At 44.8% G+C, this 18,369-nt stretch overlaps 1 protein-coding gene across 4 annotated transcripts in view; it reads right to left on the bottom strand.

Annotated features, from left to right (window-relative positions):
• Positions 1-18,369, bottom strand: part of ST3GAL1 (ST3 beta-galactoside alpha-2,3-sialyltransferase 1) — a 97,097-nt gene that overhangs the window by 15,114 nt on the left and 63,614 nt on the right. For 3 of the 4 annotated variants that reach the window (XM_083869906.1, XM_083869904.1, XM_083869907.1), the window contains exons 2-3: positions 10,826-11,600; positions 901-1,097 (exon numbers count right to left, since the gene is read on the bottom strand). In XM_083869906.1, the coding sequence (XP_083726032.1) occupies positions 901-1,097; positions 10,826-11,134 (506 nt within the window). In that variant the 5' untranslated portion in view covers positions 11,135-11,600. Of the gene's footprint in view, positions 1-900; positions 1,098-10,825; positions 11,900-18,369 lie in introns of those variants that run through there. The other variant, XM_083869905.1, reaches the window with a different exon arrangement.

Genomic DNA, 18,369 nt, shown 5'->3' with positions numbered 1-18,369 from the left:
AGTACTGGCTGCAGAAGTAACTTTTACTCATAAATGCAAATATTTTTTCCCTTATACTTTTTAAGACAGGCAACTATGGATTGTGCAGAGCAAGCTACAGTATCAATACTTATTAACGTGGTTTTTTTTTTTTTTTTTGTCCAAGCTAAAATATGAGGTTGTATCTCCAATGCACATAGTTTATAGCCACACACACACAGTCTAAGCCCCTGTCCTGGGTTCTAGTGTAGGATGTACATAAAGTATTTATTCTATCACCATCTTCATGAACTGTTAAACCAAGTGGAGCAGTGTTTTCCCAGGCCCCCTTCCTTTGGGCTCTTCTGCTAATGGCCCATCAATGCCTTGCCCATGACTCACAGGTAACTCCCTCCAGGAGTTATCTCTGTTTAATGGGCCATCAAGGACCCACTTCACACTCATCATCCCATTGTGAGATGCTCCGCCCAGGGGGAGGAGCCAAGCATTCCCACCTGGATAGAATCTGGGATTTGGGACAGCACAAGCAGCCCTTACCTACTGGATTCCCAGAGGACCAGAGCTACCAGACCTTTCTACAGGATCACTGCCTCAGGAAGACCACCTCATCTGGACTGCTTCCGCCATCCTGCTCAGGTTGTATTCTGACTCTGTCAGTGGTCTTTTGTGCTATTGCATTTATTTTATTTTATTTTATTTTATTTTACCTTTTTACCTTTCTTCTTATTAAACTGTATTTCTGTCTTGGAGCCTCTCACTTGTTTTGCTTTCAAACCACGATAGCCCCCGAAGCTTAGACTTGACTTAAGTAGCAGGTTTCACTAGACAGAACCCGAAACCTTGTGCGTACTTGCCTCCCCCACAAACACCAGTGAATTTCAGACAACAGAGGCACGTGTATCTGAGGTGGTTTGCACTCACCTGAGCACAAAGTCGTGGGAGTCGATGTCGGGGCCGTACTGGGACTGGCGCAGGTTGCCCGAGTTGCCCACGACGGCGCAGCGCCGGCAGCTGTGGGGGCCGCGCTCCTGCAGGGGGTCCCCGTCCCCAGGGATGAGCCCAAACAGCTCTGCCAGGGTGGAGTTCAGGCTCCTCGGGGCTTTCTCTCCTTGCAGTTTCTGTCAGGGAGAGAAATTGCTCCAGGTCACCAATGCAGGCAGGTTTTCTGTGAACTAGAGATGGCTTGAAATGTCTCCTCAAAGAGCATTCCTGCACCTACTCACAGACATGGCCTTCTGCAGGACAAGGCTGAGGGTTGGGAGCCAGAGTGAAAAAAATCAAGTGGAAAACCCGTTAACTTTTTAAACTTGGCTTCCTTTTTCTCTTCCTTCTCATCAGATTCCCACACTTCCTCAGTCTCTATTGATGCCTTAAGCTTTAGCTTTCATATTTGCAGATTCTGTGCTGCCTAGGGATGTAGTTCTAAGCCTCATATTAAGTGCCAGTAAGCTTTCTTCATAGGGTAAGTAGACAAAACAAATCCTTTTTCTGTCTGAACCAAGGACAACTTTCAGGCCCAAAAGCATGACCAACGGTGGACGGAAGGGAGGAACAAGAAAGATGAGATCTTACAACCTGAAGTTGTAACTGGACAATTAAACCCCAATATGCAAATGGACCAAAACTGATAAAAATGTAAGATCTTGTGACTGGCCAGCAATTTTGTGTGTGGCATTTCACAGTCAACCCTGGGTTTAGCCTTGGTCAGGCTCCTGTCCTGCCCAAGGTGGATCCTGAAGGCCTATCAATAAATACCTACTTTATTCTCTAGCTCTGTCCAGTCTCTGTCTCAGGTCAGCCTTCCAAGGCATCACTATCTAGCCATGACAGATCAAGCATTTTCCCCGAGGCTGGCCTTGGGAGAATAAATGTTCCTCTGGTGTTCTGTAAGCCTAAACCCACCCTGGGTCAGGTATCTTCTGTTAGGATATGTGTAAGATTTCTCTTAACTGTCCTACAAATGATGGAAAAGTCTCAGGGGATCTGATGGAAGACAGAAGTGGCTGATATCCCTGCCACAAATTTTGGCATATGCCAGGAGTGGGAGACAGAAATGGGAAGTGAACTGTGGAGGAACCAGCTGCTCATGCAATAAGAAACTCTACTAGAGTTAGCCCTGCGTACTGGAGATGTATAATCATCTAAAAAAAATTCTCCAGGATGAAGAAAACCACCCGGATCTTGGCCATTGTGTCTGTTGCCATGGATGGAAACTGTTCTGTTGCAGCTCTGTGGTGCATGGTGGAAACAATGGCTGGAGTGGGAAGGTACAGCGCAGGTGATGGTCAGACACTCCCTTTCTGAGGCTCAGCCCTCTGAGATTTACTGAAGAGGTTGGGGGGGCTGGCATGCTCACAAACAGCATTGCCCACCCTCGTGGTGCCACTCACTTCCCAGCTCACAAAAGGAGAATGGATCCAGCACAAAATGGGCCAAAAAGTCTCTGTCTTGCTCTGACAGCCCAGGGCATGGAAAGACAGGGAGGGAGAGAAGAGAAACACCTTTTCCCACGACTCTCAGGAATGGCCTGGGCTAATTTGGCTTTATTTTCCAATGTGTTTCCCTTGACTGCACCAGGAACTGTTAATTTGTCCTGCTATGTCTCTCACACAAACACAAACAGGTGCAGCACTGTAATTTTTGTTTAAACTCTGTGCTTTTTGCAGGACTTTACTTGCACTGAAATGTATAACAGGTCTCTGGAACTCAGAGCAAGAAGATGACATTGAGAACTTGAAACAAAGAAGACAAAGAAATGCATACACAGACTTAATCTTCCCACTAATCCTTCCTAATCTATACACTTGAATATGGACTGCACAAGGTGATTAAGATGCAAGGTAATTAGAATGACCAGACAAGCACTGTAATTATGACCATGTATGTCACTATTCAGTGCAAGGCTCAATTATGTAAATAAGAAAGGTCATCTTCTAAATTTGTGTGTGATGCAATAAACACATGGCCACATATCTAAACTCCTGTGTGTTCTTTGTACTCTAAATATGAGAAAAACAATGTTAGCAAACCTGCAGCCTTCAAAATAATTTGAGACTTTGGAATGGCTGTCCTTTAAAGTTAAATTTTCTTTTCATCCAGATTGACAGCATCAGAAAAGGGAAAGACCTGGAGTACTGATGCACTTTTGCTGCATTAAAACAGTAAGGAACATTCTTAAGGATAAGCACCTTCATTTACAGAGCTCAGGCATCTACCATTCTTTTATGCTTCTGTCTAGAATAACTCTACTGCAACTAAACTGAAACATGGGAATCAACATCAACCTGAAAGCAAGACACCATTGACCTACAATCCCTCTGTTGTACACAACTTCCATGGGAAAGACCATTACTAATGTTAGAAATTCTCTCAGGGACCTCAAATAGGGTGATGACTTTATTGCACTGTGTGCTGAACATCCATACAATGAGAGACATCTGTCCTTAACTCATTTTAAGTGCTCTGTTTTGATTTCCCAATAATTATCTGATTGAACTATACATGTCAGGCCTAACCTTCTATCAACACTGGTTAGTCTTTGACGTTTCAGCAAAACAGAGAATAGGAAGCAACAAAGCTGGTTAACTCCAAGGCATATTCAGCTTGTAAATGTTCAGACTTAACATGCACCCAGTTCCTTATTGCACAATGTTTGCCTGGCTTATTGCAAAAAGACCATTTGAATAGCATTACAATTACAAGCTGATTATAGTTCACTTTCCCACACCAAATTTTCGTCCTATTTTTTTTTTTTTCTGAGTATTGTTGTCTTTTCTTTTCCCCCCACCCTCCTTTTCAGCGAGCTCCCACCAGTCTGGCCTTTCCCATAAATCAACAAAAAGCACAGAGTGAAAGTCTGTAGATGTGTGACAGGGACATGTGCATGGATAGAGCTGCTACAAGTGGCCTTAACTACACAGAAATACTTCACCCCTGTGTCCTGAGTGAAGTGGCTGCTTTTCTCAGAGGTCTGTGCAAGTAATATGTACATCTGAAGAAGCAGTTCAACTTTTTGTCCAAGATCATAAAGCACCTTAACCCATCTTGTGTCCACATATAAAATATGATTGGATCACTAAACAGTCCAGCTTCTCTCCATAAAATATTTGTGCATCACTTGAGAGTTAACTTAGGTTGTTAAAAACTGCATTTGGAGTTCAGATTGACAAGTTTCCTAACTTGTCTTCCTGCCTTAGAAACTTCCCATCTCATATACAGAAGTGAACTAGCTGGTTTTGCATCTTCTTATTTTAAAAAGCAAGCAAGGAAAAAAAAAAAAAGAAAAAAAAAAAGGGCAAGAAAAAAGAACCCTCAAAGTTCATGCACTCCCTTTCTTTATCTATGAATGGCTCTCCAAGGAAGAGAGTTACCTCCTCATGACTGTGGATGCCCCCGCTAAGGATGACAAGGGATTTGCTGTTTTTTTAAACTTCTCAGAAGCTTCACTGGGATCTCCAACACTGTCACATTGACAGCACTACCAAGCAGCAATACCCAAAGCTTGGCTAAGGGGTTGCAAATGGAGAGTGTGAATTCAGCCAAGGCTGCTCAGAGCTAATGGCTTGGAGTGGTGAGGACACAGCTACAGTCACGGAATGACAAAATGGTTTGAGTTGGAAGAAGCCTTAAAGACCATCTCATTCCAACACCCCTGCCATGAGCAGGGACAGGTCCCACTAGACCTGGTTGTTCCAAGCCCCATCCAACCTGGCCTTGAAAACTACCAAGAATAGGGCATCCACTTCTCTGAGCAACCTGTGCCAGTGCCTCATCACCCTCAAAGGAAAGAATTTCTTCCTAATAACTCATCTTAAACTTGCCCTCTTCCAGGTTAAAGCCATTCCCCCTTGTCCTACCAGTACATGCCCTTGTGACAAGTCCCTGTCCAGCTCTCTTGTAGCCCCTTTAGATATTGAAACCCAGCAATAAAGTTCCCCAGAGCCTTGCCTCCTTCAGGTTCAATAACCCAAATTCTCTCAGTCTGGCTTTACAATAAAGGTGTTCCAGCTCTCTTCATGGCCTCCTCTGGACTTGCTCCAAGACACCCCCATCCTTCTTATCTTGGGGCCTCAAAGGAGTCAGGAGAACCTCAAAGGAAAGCTCTCCTGGTGTGCATCCTGTACCCATGGCCAAGTCTGGCAGCGTATTAAGCACAACTTCAAAAACCCCAAATTATTAGCAGGTAGAATAGATCAGCCTGCAATCATTGGTTTGGTGTAGATGCAGATAGAACATGAACCAAGACAGAATCCTCGTGGTGGAGAGACAGGCACAGCTGTGGGTTTGGCAGCAGCCAGCACTGGTGAGGCAGCCCTGCCAACACTCAGCCAGGCAGCCTGGGGGAAGCTGGGGTAGCAATACTGGGGGTTGTGGCTTTTCTAAAATTTTTTTAACTGTCTTTAAAAGATAAAGAGCGAATAAAGCTCCATGAGAATCTCTTTTGCACAGCTACTAATTGCCTCACTGCTGCAGTTTGGAGGCATTAATGCTCATGCAGCACTTCCCAGCTACAAGATTAATCCTAGTGACAGTCTGGTGGGGCAAATCCAGGTAATCTCTGTTCCACAGACTCATGAAGAGTTTAAAAGGAAATCATCAATTTTAAAAATGCCTCTTTGGTCAGGAAAATATGGCTTTATTCTTGTTATATTTAATGTCCTTCAATAACTATGCATCTAAGAGTTGAAAGGAAAAAATAGAGGAGCTGTCAAGAGTTTGGGCTTTGTTTAATGATTTGTGTAGTCAAAAAATTTACCTCCTCAAATATAAATATATACTTGCATATACATTTTGTAAATAACACACAATAATATGCTGAGTTGTAGAAATTCTGACTTCCATAGTGGGTATGGGTAATCTCTACAGCACTCTGACCCTCGTGCTGAGAGAGACCTGTGAGCTTGGACCACCTTCACATCCATCTATCCTCACCACAGGAGGAGCAGCTCCTACCCAGCTGGACTAACCTGGGGGTTGCCAGTGAGGGCAAGAGGTGGCCCAGGGTCAGGCTCTTCCCGTATGTCCAAATCTGGTCTAAATGTCATACTTACAACCAAGCAGCTCAACTGCAGGTGGGAATGGGTGGGACTGGGCATGTGGCAGGCACTGGGACCAGAGCCTGGGGCCTGGCCTGGATTTGGGATTTGGTACCACTTTCTGCAGTGATCTGGTAGCTTCAAAGCCCTCTGAATTGCTTTCACACACAGCAGCCCAGTTTCAAAGGAAACTTCTGGTGATCAAAGTATTTGGACACATTTTCCTCAGAGAGCATTCAAAATGCATGACTCAGGTGCCAAGCAGCTCTGCTGCTGCCTTAAAAATCAGTGCAGCACATACTTCCCCAGTATGTGCTGGGTGGGGATGCCGCCTTGTTCACCAGCTGAAAGCAAATTTTTAAGCCATATATTATATTTTTCCTACAAACATAATGAGTTTAAACTAATATTTTCTTTTAGATATGCTAGTAACACCACCCCAAGATCTGAGCTTTCTTCCAAAGAAAAGGCAAAACCCTCAAACATTGTAAGACTTGAGATAAAAGTTCTTATAACATGATAGTTTATGAATAATGTGCTACAGAGAAGATTGACAGGAAACTCTGAGCCTAAATTTTACTTATCACAACTTCAATCCATCAACCTCAACATTTTAGGTTTAGAACAGCAGGTTCTAATCTATTTTTTATACTTTCTGACCACCAAGAACAATGCATCCAGCCCTTAGAACAAAACAAGAAAACCATAAATAAATGCTGTGCTTTGTTACAGCAGGTAATCCTTGCCACGTTTCCTCATATACGGGTTACTAAATTTAGTGAGAACATCCACAGCATTTGTGTCATGGTAAAACAATGGAAAACTTGCAGGTGAACCAGCTCAGGGAGGTGGGAAAGAAAATATAAACAGAAAGGAATGTATCACGTAACACCAGGTGCCACCTTGCAAAAACACTCTCACAGTCCCTGAGCATAAGATGAGGGAAGGCAGAGGAGAGAGAGAGAGAGGAGGTGAGAGACAGGAAGGGTGAGAGAGAGAAAAGGGAGGGAGGAAGGAATTTCTCAACAAAATGTTCACAGCCTGAAGTGGTATTAATTCCCAGATCCTCCCTGAGAGTAGAGGATTCCAATTTGACTTTAAGTCACAACAAGTGCAGAACAGCTGCAGAGGTGTACATGGGAGGAGAATTTGGGCCATTATTTGCTACCCAGACCAAAATAATGAAAGGACAGTTTATCAGCTGTGTATATTTAAGCAAATGAGAAGCAGGGAGCAGTCCTGACAACATCCCCCTTGTTTCCATGAACAAAGAAACAGCCAGGTACATTTTCAGGGGCCTCTCTGGAGCAGCCCTGCCCCATGCAGCAAGAGGAGCCATTGCAGGGATGGTGGCACTGACCTTCTCTGTCTTGCTCCTTCCCACCTGCACAGATGGTGACACTAAATCCAGTGTACACAAACAGTTTTATTCAGAGCAAGAAGGAATATTTCCTTCTAAAGGTCACATCCTACCAGGCTGAAAGTGTTCAAACTAGATATTCTCCATGTAAACCATGGAGCAGCCTGACAGCCATGGGAAGAGCTGTAAGCAAGGGAAACCACCCCGTTCTTCAGCCCCAAATGTCCCTTTGTCTCCAATACTGGTCATTAATCTCTGAAATCAGTCCTCACTGATTAGTACTGGAGAGGTACCAATGGTGTAGGACTATTTGGATGAATAGCACTTACCTCTACAGCAACAGAGTTAAGGGGAAGGGAGGGCAGATTGAGTCTGGTGGACAGACAAGGGCTCTGCCTGCTTTTAGGACAGCACATCACATGATTCCCTATGACAGGGATGTCACAGCTGTGTGATAAAGAGCTCCAGTGCATCTCAGAGCCCCAGTTACAGCTCAACAAAACCACCAGACTGTCTGAAATCAGCTCCTGAGAGAGCACACATAGTCATTCCCCCACCCTGAACAGAAGTTTCAGCAATCTCAGGTTTCCTCATGCTTCCTTTTTATGTACAAATATAGCAAAAAAGTCACAAATTACTGAGTTGGCAAAGCACACAAGAGTGAAACATGGCCATGAGCAATGTTTTCCTAAAGACTGGCCGAAATCTCAGAATTGCTTTGAAGATGAGCCTAAAAATGAGCAGCAAAAAGGGAGTTGCCCTCAGGATGCACCTGGGAATTATTTACTGAAGGAATGACACCATCTTGGAACAGCTTACCCAAAGCAACATGTACATAAGGAATCAGTTGCAATGAGGAGATGAAGCCACATTATGCCTGAGGTTTACCCAAAACCATCTTTCAGAGGAGTCAGGGAACTTTCTCCATCTACTACACATTAGATTTTCATAAGTAAAAACTTCCAATACACAATGCAGTTACGTGAGACATCAAAATATTTCACACATCCTGGTTGAAGACTGAAAAAGTCTAGGAATCTTAGAAGATTTATTTTTACCATCTGAAAAAAAATTGCTTTGATTTTGTATTCTGAAGTGGTGTATTCCCTTTGAACTTGATCTGAATTAAAAAAAAAAAAAAAATAAATAAAAATGAAAACACTAAAACATGGTTAGACAGCCCTGAAAATTAATGAACAGCTTTTGTTTGGGATGGGGAGACTTTCGGCTGTTCTGAAAGTCTGTTTTTTTCACTTCGCTGAAAAAGAAACCTCCTCTGAAAGAATCTGCTTCATGTTGGGATGAATTTTTAATGCACTCAAGGCCACACCTTGAGTGCTGTGTCCAGTTCTTAGCCCCTCACTTCAAGAAGGACATTGAGGTGCTGGAGCAAGTCCAGAGAAGGTAACAAAGCTGGTGAAGGGTCTGGAGCACAGTCCCTATGAGGTGACTGAGGCTGAGGGAGCTGGGGTTGTTCAGCCTGAAGAAAAGGAGGCTCAGGAGTGACCTTGTCACTCTCTACAACCTCCTGAAAGGAGATTGTGGCCAGGTGAGACCACAAAAATCTTCTCCCAGGGAACTGGCAACAGGACGAGAGGACACAGTCTAAAACTACAGTTGGAGAGGTTTAAGCTGGACATTAGAAGGAATTTCTTCACAGGAAGAGTGATTAGACATTGGAATGGGTTGCTCAGGGAGGTGGTGGAGTGACCATCCCTGGAGGTGTTTAAGGAAAGACTGGATATGGAACGTGGTGCCCTGGTCTGGTTGACAAGGTTGTGCTCAGTCACAGGTTGGACTCAATGATCTCAGAGCTCTTTTTCACCCTTGTTGATTCTGAAATTGAGGAAGCACTGCTTCTTTTTTTTTCTGTTTCACTACAAGAAGGAGCATTACATATTCAGACTTCTGTACTGAGTCACAAGGTTTTTCTTTCTATTTTTTTTTTTTTCCTAAGAGAGAATGCATTCAAACCTCATGGATTACATCAGTGAGTTCTGAGTGCAGAATGCAGAGTGGCTTTGCTCATGGTGTCCATGAGTAACCTCATCCTCTCATTACTGAACTCAGTCCTGGGGTATGCCCTCACTTTGGAAACTGCCAGCTGTTAGATCAGCCCAGCTCCCTGGTGAAACCTCAACCAAGGGCAAGGGCAAGAACCTGAGCTTGCCATCTTCCCTTCTCAAGGCTCCAGCAAAGTCCAGACAACAAACATGGGGACCAGAAGGAAAAGTGTCTGAAAGCTGCAAGAAAAACCACAAGCAATGGGAAATCAAAGTCATGGCCAAGGGGCTGGTGAAAAGATTCAGCACCTGGAGTATTTGAGACTCAGCGCAAAGAGGAGAACCTCATCATAAAACAATGATGTCATTTACACAACAGTTAAAGATGGCAGAGTTCAGTGGCATTTATTTTTCAACACTAAATGTAACAGCCAGTGGAGTGAGAGGTGATAAATCCCATACAGCCTCATTCCCACAGCACTTGACAACCATTCTAAAACCCAAATGTCCCCAGTGCAATAGGGGCACCTGTTGTAGAGGCCCCCCAGGGTGCCAGAGAAGGCCTGAAAGCCCAGAATTCAACAAGGGTTGTGTTCACTGCAAGACACCAGGCTCCAGGCTGTTGTGGCTTCAAAGAAAGGCACAGGGGACTATTTTTCTGGAAGAGGGAGAAACCAAGTGCCATGAAACTGTGATTTCACTGGGGTTGTTGCAGCAGAACCTGCACTTTAGCACCTCAGCAGCACAGCCATAAGTAAATCAAACAACTGATGTCTTGTTTCAAGAGAACATAAAAGGGGCTTTTGTTAGGCAAAACAAGGGGATGCATCTTTTTCCCTTCTGTGCTTTATGAACAAGGCATCTGCTCGCTTTCATGATGCTTGGATCAGGCTTCAAGGGGTAGCTGGACCACCCTGCTCAAGGATACACTTGGGGCTGTTCCTTCCCAGTGACCCACAGCCACCCATGAGCTTTCTGGATCTGTTTTACACCATCAGCCACAACAGAAGATGTTCTCATACACATGGAATTAATAATTTCCTATTTTATCCTGCTAATTATTTACATATCTTATGGTAGGGAGAGCCTTGGGGGAATTACACACTTCACAATTAGTTTGATTATCCACCTTGGTAAAAAGCCCACCTAAAGCAGAAACAGAGAGGTTATGAAGCCTGGTCTTTGGAAGAGAAGGGAGAAAATGACAGCGTTGACATCTGCAAGTTCTGGATCTACCACCTAACTCTGTCAGGGACTTCTCTGGCTTGGAGCAAGTGAATGTGCAATCCAAGCCTCCCTGAGCTCAACAGCAGCACAAACACCCACTTCCTTCTACCTCCAACTTGTCAGCTGAGACAGCAAATGGTTTGGGCAGAAAACATCACTTTCTATGTACTTGGCATCCCTGTATGCCACCATCACCCAAAGTCTGGGCTGTATTCACTTACCAGCCACCATCTGTAGCTGTCCTCTGGGATGAAGGCATTCTGTGAGGTCAGGAAAGGTTGCATAGTTGAGTTAAACCTCTGATCGAACCAGAGGGAATGACCCGGCTCCGAAATGCACGTGTGACAGCTGCAAGGTCTCCTGGGGTGCTTGAAGAGTTTCTGGACATGCTCTGAGAACTGCACAACGAGCTGCCTGGGGTCCCACGTGGTGGTGGTCACCTGGTGGGTGTAGTTCAGCAGAAACGACGTCGCCGTGATGAGCAAGAAGACAAAGGTGAACATCTTCACATTCCTCTTCCTTAAAACCATCTTTGCCCTTGGGTTCTCTCCCACCCCTGGGTCCAAGGTAAGGCAAAAGGGAAAGGCTGCAGCGGCTGCCTGCCAGTCACCACCCCAGGCTTACGCTGGGAAGAGTGATTCCACTACTTCCAGCCATAAGGGAGAAGCTTCTTCTTCCCCAAGTGGACTTACAAAAGGACAAGATGGGTATTTCCTTCTCACGGTGCTTCAAAGTTCCTTCCACCTCTCTGTGTCCTGTTGTTATCCTCTCCTGATGAGGGTTTACTGAAGACAGAACCTTATCTTTCTGTGTACAGAAATTAAAACTCAGGTTTTGTGTGTGAGAGCAAGCCATACATTAAAACAAGCAGATTTTTGAAATTGTATTCTTTTTCTTGGAATTTAGTTCTTGAAGGATTGCATCATCTGGAGTTGTACATTCCATCAGAGAGACATGATCTGATGTCCATTTAAGCCATGGAGAGAAGTTTGCAACCTATAGAGACACACAGACAAAAAACAAACAAAAAAAAAAAAGTCAGATTTTTTTTCATTCCTCCCAACGTAATTTCTCTGCTTTTCCCTCTCCATCCCAGAACTTCTTACCAGGTCAGAGCCCTCGAAACAGCAGCCCTGGCTTCAAGCTCTGCTCTGGTATTTGCACACTGAGGAGTGGGAGGGTGAAATTTTGGAAAGGGCAGAGCATAGACCTGTGGACATTGAGTCTCTTTGTATTGAATCAGCTTTCTGCTCTGGCCTTATTTGAATTACAGTTTGTAGCTATTTGAATGACAATGACTCACCTCCCTCCTTCAGGCTGACCTTGATAGCCACAAGGTAGGAAGCAGCAAAGTGTTCATAACTCAGAGCAGCTGAACAGCAAGTTCCTGACAAAGGAGGGAGGAGCAGGATAGGGAGGAAGATGAATCAGTGTTTTTCTCTTTCTTTCCCCAGCCAGTTTAATTTCTTAAGGATTGGGATTGGATTTGTGATTAGGGAAAGCCAAGGAAAAACAGCTGATATATCCTGGGACAAACAAGGGGAAATCAAAGTACAAATGGCCTTTGTTTCACATGGAAAACTCCTCTTTTTTTCTATCAAGAAAAGGTAGGTGATACCAGCTTGACCCCAACCCAGGCTGCGAGGCACAGAGCTGCTTTGGAGGTACAGAGGGACCCAGAGCTGCTCTCCCTTTTCCTCCTGGTGTTCCCTGCCTGGCAGCAGTGATTTAAACAAGTTTTTAAAAGTCATAAAATGAATCCCTTCAACCCACAATGTTTTGTGGGAATGCTGCTGTGGGACAGGCATTGTTTTGTGGGAAGAAAAACACGTTGTTTATAAAACTTCAGATATTTACAAAAAGTCCCAAAGTATCATTGCTTAAATAACACTCTTTGTTTTGTTTTGTTGTTTTTTCTAAAGGTAGAAAAAAAAAATCAGAGAAGCAACCATGTCAGAATATGTGCAATTCATGAACAAGTGAAAGCCCAGTGAGAGAAGTCTCATTCACCACTCAGCTGCAGGCTTCAGACCAGCAAAGAGCCAGCAAAACTGCTGTTACCATGAAACCTCAGCATTTTAACCCCTTCTGAGCATGGCATTGATGCAGGACCACCCTCCCTGCATCAGCCCAAGGAGTTGTTTATCCAGACAGGAGGGAAGTGCAGCTGCAGCATCCCCAGCTTTCCTGCTGCCTCCTCTCCTGGGAATCTGTGAGGAGCTGTCCCAGGCCAAACCGCTTTTCCAAGGGGTTTGACACAGCACCTTGGAAACAGCTGGGATTTTAGAGGTGGTGTGTAAATATTTACAGAGTCTCACACAGCTAATTCAGAAAACAGGAGCCTCAGAGCTCGGTTTTAAGCCTTTGCCCCAGGTTTTTCCTCCTCAGCACATGATGGGCAGCATGTGCCCTTCAATTAGCTCCTGTTTGCCAAACGCCTCCAGATTTATTTTAAGTCTGCCCCCTCCATATGCATTTATAGAGCTCAAGGGCTGACAAGTGGGTCAGGCTGGATAACAAAGGGCTTCATTAACCCCATCTGCTTGGGCTCCTTGCACCAGTAATTCAGGGAACCATCCTGCATTCACTTGAATGTTGCAGAGGGAAGTTTTTACATCAAGCAGAAATCTTCTGAAGTATCCCTGGGTAAAACTCAGGAATCCCAGCCTTAGAGGTGTGATGGGGATGCTGACACTGTGCCCTGGAGAACCAGAAGGGGAGCTCAGGAGAACAGCCCCATCCACACCAGCTGCTCTCTGTGCCACAGAACGGCCCCAAACACTTTTGCTTTCCCAGCCTGGATGTAGCTGTGAGTTTAAACAAAAACACAGCCTCTAACAGCCCTGAAAACACGCTGAATCCCAGAAGCAAACTGATTTTCCATTTATGGAGTGGATAATTCAAGAGCTGTAATGCTGGCGGGTCAACCCCCCACTGCTGTCAGCGCTGGGCCAAGCCAGTATTTGTAAACACAGCTCCTGCTCTTCTCTTGTATTTTTAACAGAAGAAGGGAGAGGGATTATCCAGCCTTTCTTGGAAAAGCCTGTAAAATGGAGCATTGCTGATAAAACTGTTCTGGCCTCCAAAACAAGCACCCATTTCATCATATTTATTTATTTGTTGTAACTCAGCTAAGGTTAAATTTATATTTATAACTCAAGGAGGAAAAAAACCCCAAATCTGAGTCTACACACTGGGCTACAATGTCTTCAAATTCCTAATCATTGTGTCTTTTTTAGCATGTGATGGGAAGAGTTCCTAAGGCCCTTTTCCCTTGTGAATATGAACACTGGATACTCTATTTTAATTCTTACTGCTTACAGTTTCCTCTGAATGTTCATTCTTCCTATAGATACTTATGATAGAAATATATATACAAGTACACACACACATATATACACATATGTATATGGTGACAGAAAGGATCCAGGGACTATATATTTGATTTAGGGCCTGAGGAAAAGGATGACTGAAGTGAATGTAAAACGTTTTTTGAGTTCAGTGAGACTTGAAGTTTGTGGTGTGTTGTTTTTTTTTTTTTTTTTTTTTCTTTCTCTTTTGGCTTTCTTAAAACACCTGGAAGATCCAACCCAGACATCGCTACTTTTATTCTTCACAGCATCTTGTACCACATCTCAGACTATCCCTGTGTCTGTCTCCCTCCCTCTGCTCACACAAGATGCATAAATCTTTGCAGAAGTGTTTCCACAGGATCCACTGAGGTGCTGGGAAGTGGAAGGTCAGGTGTGGGAAACCATGCAGGGATGCCAACCTCAGCTGTTGGGAATGTTATACTCCTGGATACTACTTGTGATAGTTAAATTAAGCCATTACAAGCACGTAGCAGGATACCAGCCACAGTCCTTATCACCATCCCTGGCATGACCTCGGCATTAGCACATCTGTGAACAGGCTATTTTGGCCTCAGACCCAGAAACAATTTCTGGGGACTTAAGGTAGGGATATTAAGTGTCCAGCCCTCTCCCAGCTACAGACCCCTGAGAGATAACCAGAGCTTAACACTGCATGCCTGCAGCTGTGCCTGCGTGCAGAGATCCCAGCTCAGCCCATGTAGGCAGCAGGTTAAGCTACCTTAAGTGATTGGGTGCTTAAGGTCTTATTTCTGGATTTTGCCTGCTACCTTCCCACTCCCCCCTCTTTCAGCCCATGTCAAAGGCACCTTTGTGCACCCTGGGACAGTTTATTTATGCTGGTAATACACAGTGATGAGCAGTGCAGAGAAAATGCAAAGGGTCATGTCCCAGAAAACCAGAGAGGAGGGTTCAGAAGAAGAGACAAGTTCCCCCAAACTCTGTCCTGAGTGTAGAGGTGGGTCCAGGGTAATCAAATGGCCCTAAGGGAGAGTCAAACTTAATCTTCTGTCTACATAAAAGGTACCAGGATCAGTCAATTGTGATTGTCGTCATTGTCTTCTCAAGTGTTAGAAAGAAGGAATAAAAAGAGGTTTGTTTTTTCTTTTTTTTTTTTTCCTCCTCAGAGGTGGATTTTATTTGCATTGTAAACTTATAGTCTGAAAAATGTCCCTGTCCCTTGCCATTCTGGTAATTAACAATGGTTCAACCACATTGGTTCAGTGGACTCACATAAAGTAATTCTTAACACCTTAAGGAAATACTTTTTTTTTTTTTTTTTTTTTTTTTTTTTTTTTTTTTACAAATGCACTTACAAAAGCAATGTATTCTCACTGCACTTGTCAGGTTCACTGACAAAAGCACATCTGCACACCCACAAAGGAGCACAGAAAGAAAAGGGGAACCTAAATAATGCCCTGCTAGAGCTGCTCCCAGGCCCATCCCAGGAGCCAGCACCAGCCCAAAGGAGCCTGAGGACAGGTAGGAACCTGAAACAAGAACTCACAGAAGGGGCACCCTGCCTGCATCCCTCCCAGGGCACAGCCTCAGCTTCAGGCATGAAACTCACCCAGGTGAGTCAACTCTGCCTTTGGGACTCAGACTTTGTTGCTGCCTTGGGCATGGGACAACTTACGGGGTGCAGGGGAAGGGCATTTGGGCATTACACAAGGTCTGTGTGGTCAGACACACAATATTAACACAGTGGTAATTTTTTTTTTTTTTTTAATTGATGGGCCTTATACAAAATGCATGAAGAAAATAATAATGAAAAAACAAAATCACCATATTACTATTACTCATCCTTCCACACTGTAAAGGTCCCAGTACATTGGCATTTGGCCCTTTTTTGATGCCTGCTTTCCTAGCAAAGAAGTGCTTTGTACCAGCACCATGTTGAGGAGATCTTTGCTAGCTTGTGTTAGATGCTGACGGTTCAGGATCCAGATTTTCTGGTCTGTAGCTTACATTAAAACCTTGGTGTAAAATGCACTCTCCAGTTTGAAGTTGCCAGCATGTTCCAGGCACAGCATGTCAGGCAGAAGAGCACAAAGGCAATAGGGAACAGCAGCATCCTGGCACAGAGACATTGCCATTGCTCCATGCAGGGCTTGAGCAGCTCAAAGGTCCCCAAATCCTTTATAGACTCAAAACTCACATATCCACCTGCCCTGTTGGAATGTGGGAAAAGACATTGTGACCTGCTGCAGCTCTCTCATGACTGAGGGTGGCCATCACACAACCCTTGGACATCCCACAATATTGTACAGCTGGAAACTACATTTAAGTTCAAGATTTGCTGCAATTCTGACTTCAAGAGAATGTGCTGTGCTAGAAAGGTTTCAGCAGCAGAACTGCAAGTGCCCATTTTCAGAAGCACAGCTCAGATTCCTGCCCTGTAAAACCTACAGAGATTAAGTAGTTTCCCAGCTAAGTCACTGACAGCTATATTGTTATAAGTTTGGCAGCACCGACAGCGTATCCCTGAGCATCCTTTCTGCCACTTGAGGACTTTTTTCCTGTCCACACTTCTAGTGAGTAACTACTCAAGCAACCCTTGGTCTCAAAGCCCTGGCCTGGGAGGTTAAATCTTGCCTTACTGTACCCACAAGGGCCCAGAGCAGCCATGAAAGATCTCATTCTAGGGCAACAAAAAGCATGTCCCTGGAAAAACACACATAAATTCACACCCCAGGTCTGTGCTGGGCCTGGAGAGAAACAATGGAGGGAACTGTTTCACTCCAAACCACAGCTTGTCTGCCCTACCCTGGCTCATCACCGCCCACCTCCCCCTAACCAGAGCTGGCTGACCTTTAGAAAGAAACACTTCATTGGTCTGACACCTCACCAGAGACCTCTGAGCCTTTGCTACGTGAGACAGAATGTGAATTACAGGACAGCCTGGCAGACAGTCAGGGCTGAGCACAGGGAGTGAGCCTCAATCTCAGCCAGATGATGCTGGGACCCCCTGTCAGACCTCTGGGCCATGTCCTTCAGCTCCAGCAGATCAGTCTCACCAGGCACTGAAAGCCTCATGGAGACAAGACAGGGTGCTGCCTGTGCCCCAGCACAGCCTCTGCCACTTCAGCCTGTTTGATGCTCTGGCAGGCAAAGGTGAGCCCTGCCCTCACAGGGCACCAAAAGCCACCACATGACACAATTTTGGAAAAGCTGCCACATCCCTTTCCCTTCATCCATTCATCCACCCACCCATCCATCCACCCACCTATCCCTCCATCCGTCCATCCATCCATCCATCCATCCATCCATCCATCCATCCATCCATCCATCCATCCATCCATCCATCCCTTAATTGCATTATGGATTTCATACAATTCCTCATTCCTGGCAGTGTTCAAGGCCAGTCTGACTGGCACCCTGAGCAGCCTGGTCTAGTGGAAGATGTCCCTGCCCACAGTAGAGGGGGGTTGGAACTAGATGATCTCTGAAGTCCTCCCCAACACAAACCATTCTGTGATTAATTAAAATCAGGTTGTGTTTTGTCTCTCAGAGCTCACTGGCTCCTTTCTCCTGTCCATCACAGAGATGGCATGTGTGCAGCTATCCCTGTATGCTCACAGACAGAAGGGCAGATCCAAGTCTCACCTGCCATTTAATCAGGGAGAAAATGATCTCTAACTCTTCTGCCCCATCACTGACCATGATGAGAGGCATGAATCTGTTCGATCGCCACTGTCAAGTGGCATTGCAGCATTGAAATCAGGCCAGGTAGTTGGTATATTGCTCTCAGAATTATTAAAATGTTCACTCCAAGCAACTCACACTAATCATATCAACACTGCCTGGAAAACAAAAGCATTCAGGAACATTTAAGCCATGAGAGAAAGTAGCTTCAGAAAAATTTGAATGCAGCAGCTCCTCCATGCTTCTGGAATGTGAAGCCAGCTATTGGGCAGGGTTTCATCCATCACAGGGAATAGAAGAAAAACTGGAGATGGTTTATGGAGCGTAACCTGGCAGCATTTTAGCTGCCAGTGATCTGAAAAAAAAAATCATTACCCATTTGTGCCTTATCAGTGACCAGTTTGGCAGCAGGCTGAGATGGCCAGGTCAATAGGGAATCTCCCTGGTCCTCTGACACTGCCCTGCCTACATGGTAACAGGGTAAACAAGCACTTTTTTGTGCAAGATGTGTATGGGATCAACAGGAACTTGAGAGGGGAATTTTCATTCTGTTGCCTCAAAATAAGTATTTATCTTGGCAGACTTTATCAGGCTTGTTGCTGAGTGGTCTGGAAATGAGAACACCCTTGCAGTGTTTGAAGAAAAGGCTGGAGGATGTGGCTTGGAAAAGGTCATGAGTCTGCCCTTATCCTTGGGTATGGAGAACTGCCATCCCTGCCACCTCCCACCATGGTGAAGACATTTCTTCC

The sequence above is a fragment of the Zosterops lateralis genome, assembly GCF_965231275.1.
Source record: "Zosterops lateralis genome assembly, chromosome: 1".
Lineage (NCBI taxonomy): Eukaryota > Metazoa > Chordata > Aves > Passeriformes > Zosteropidae > Zosterops > Zosterops lateralis.
This window is presented reverse-complemented; position numbering and strand designations above follow the sequence as displayed.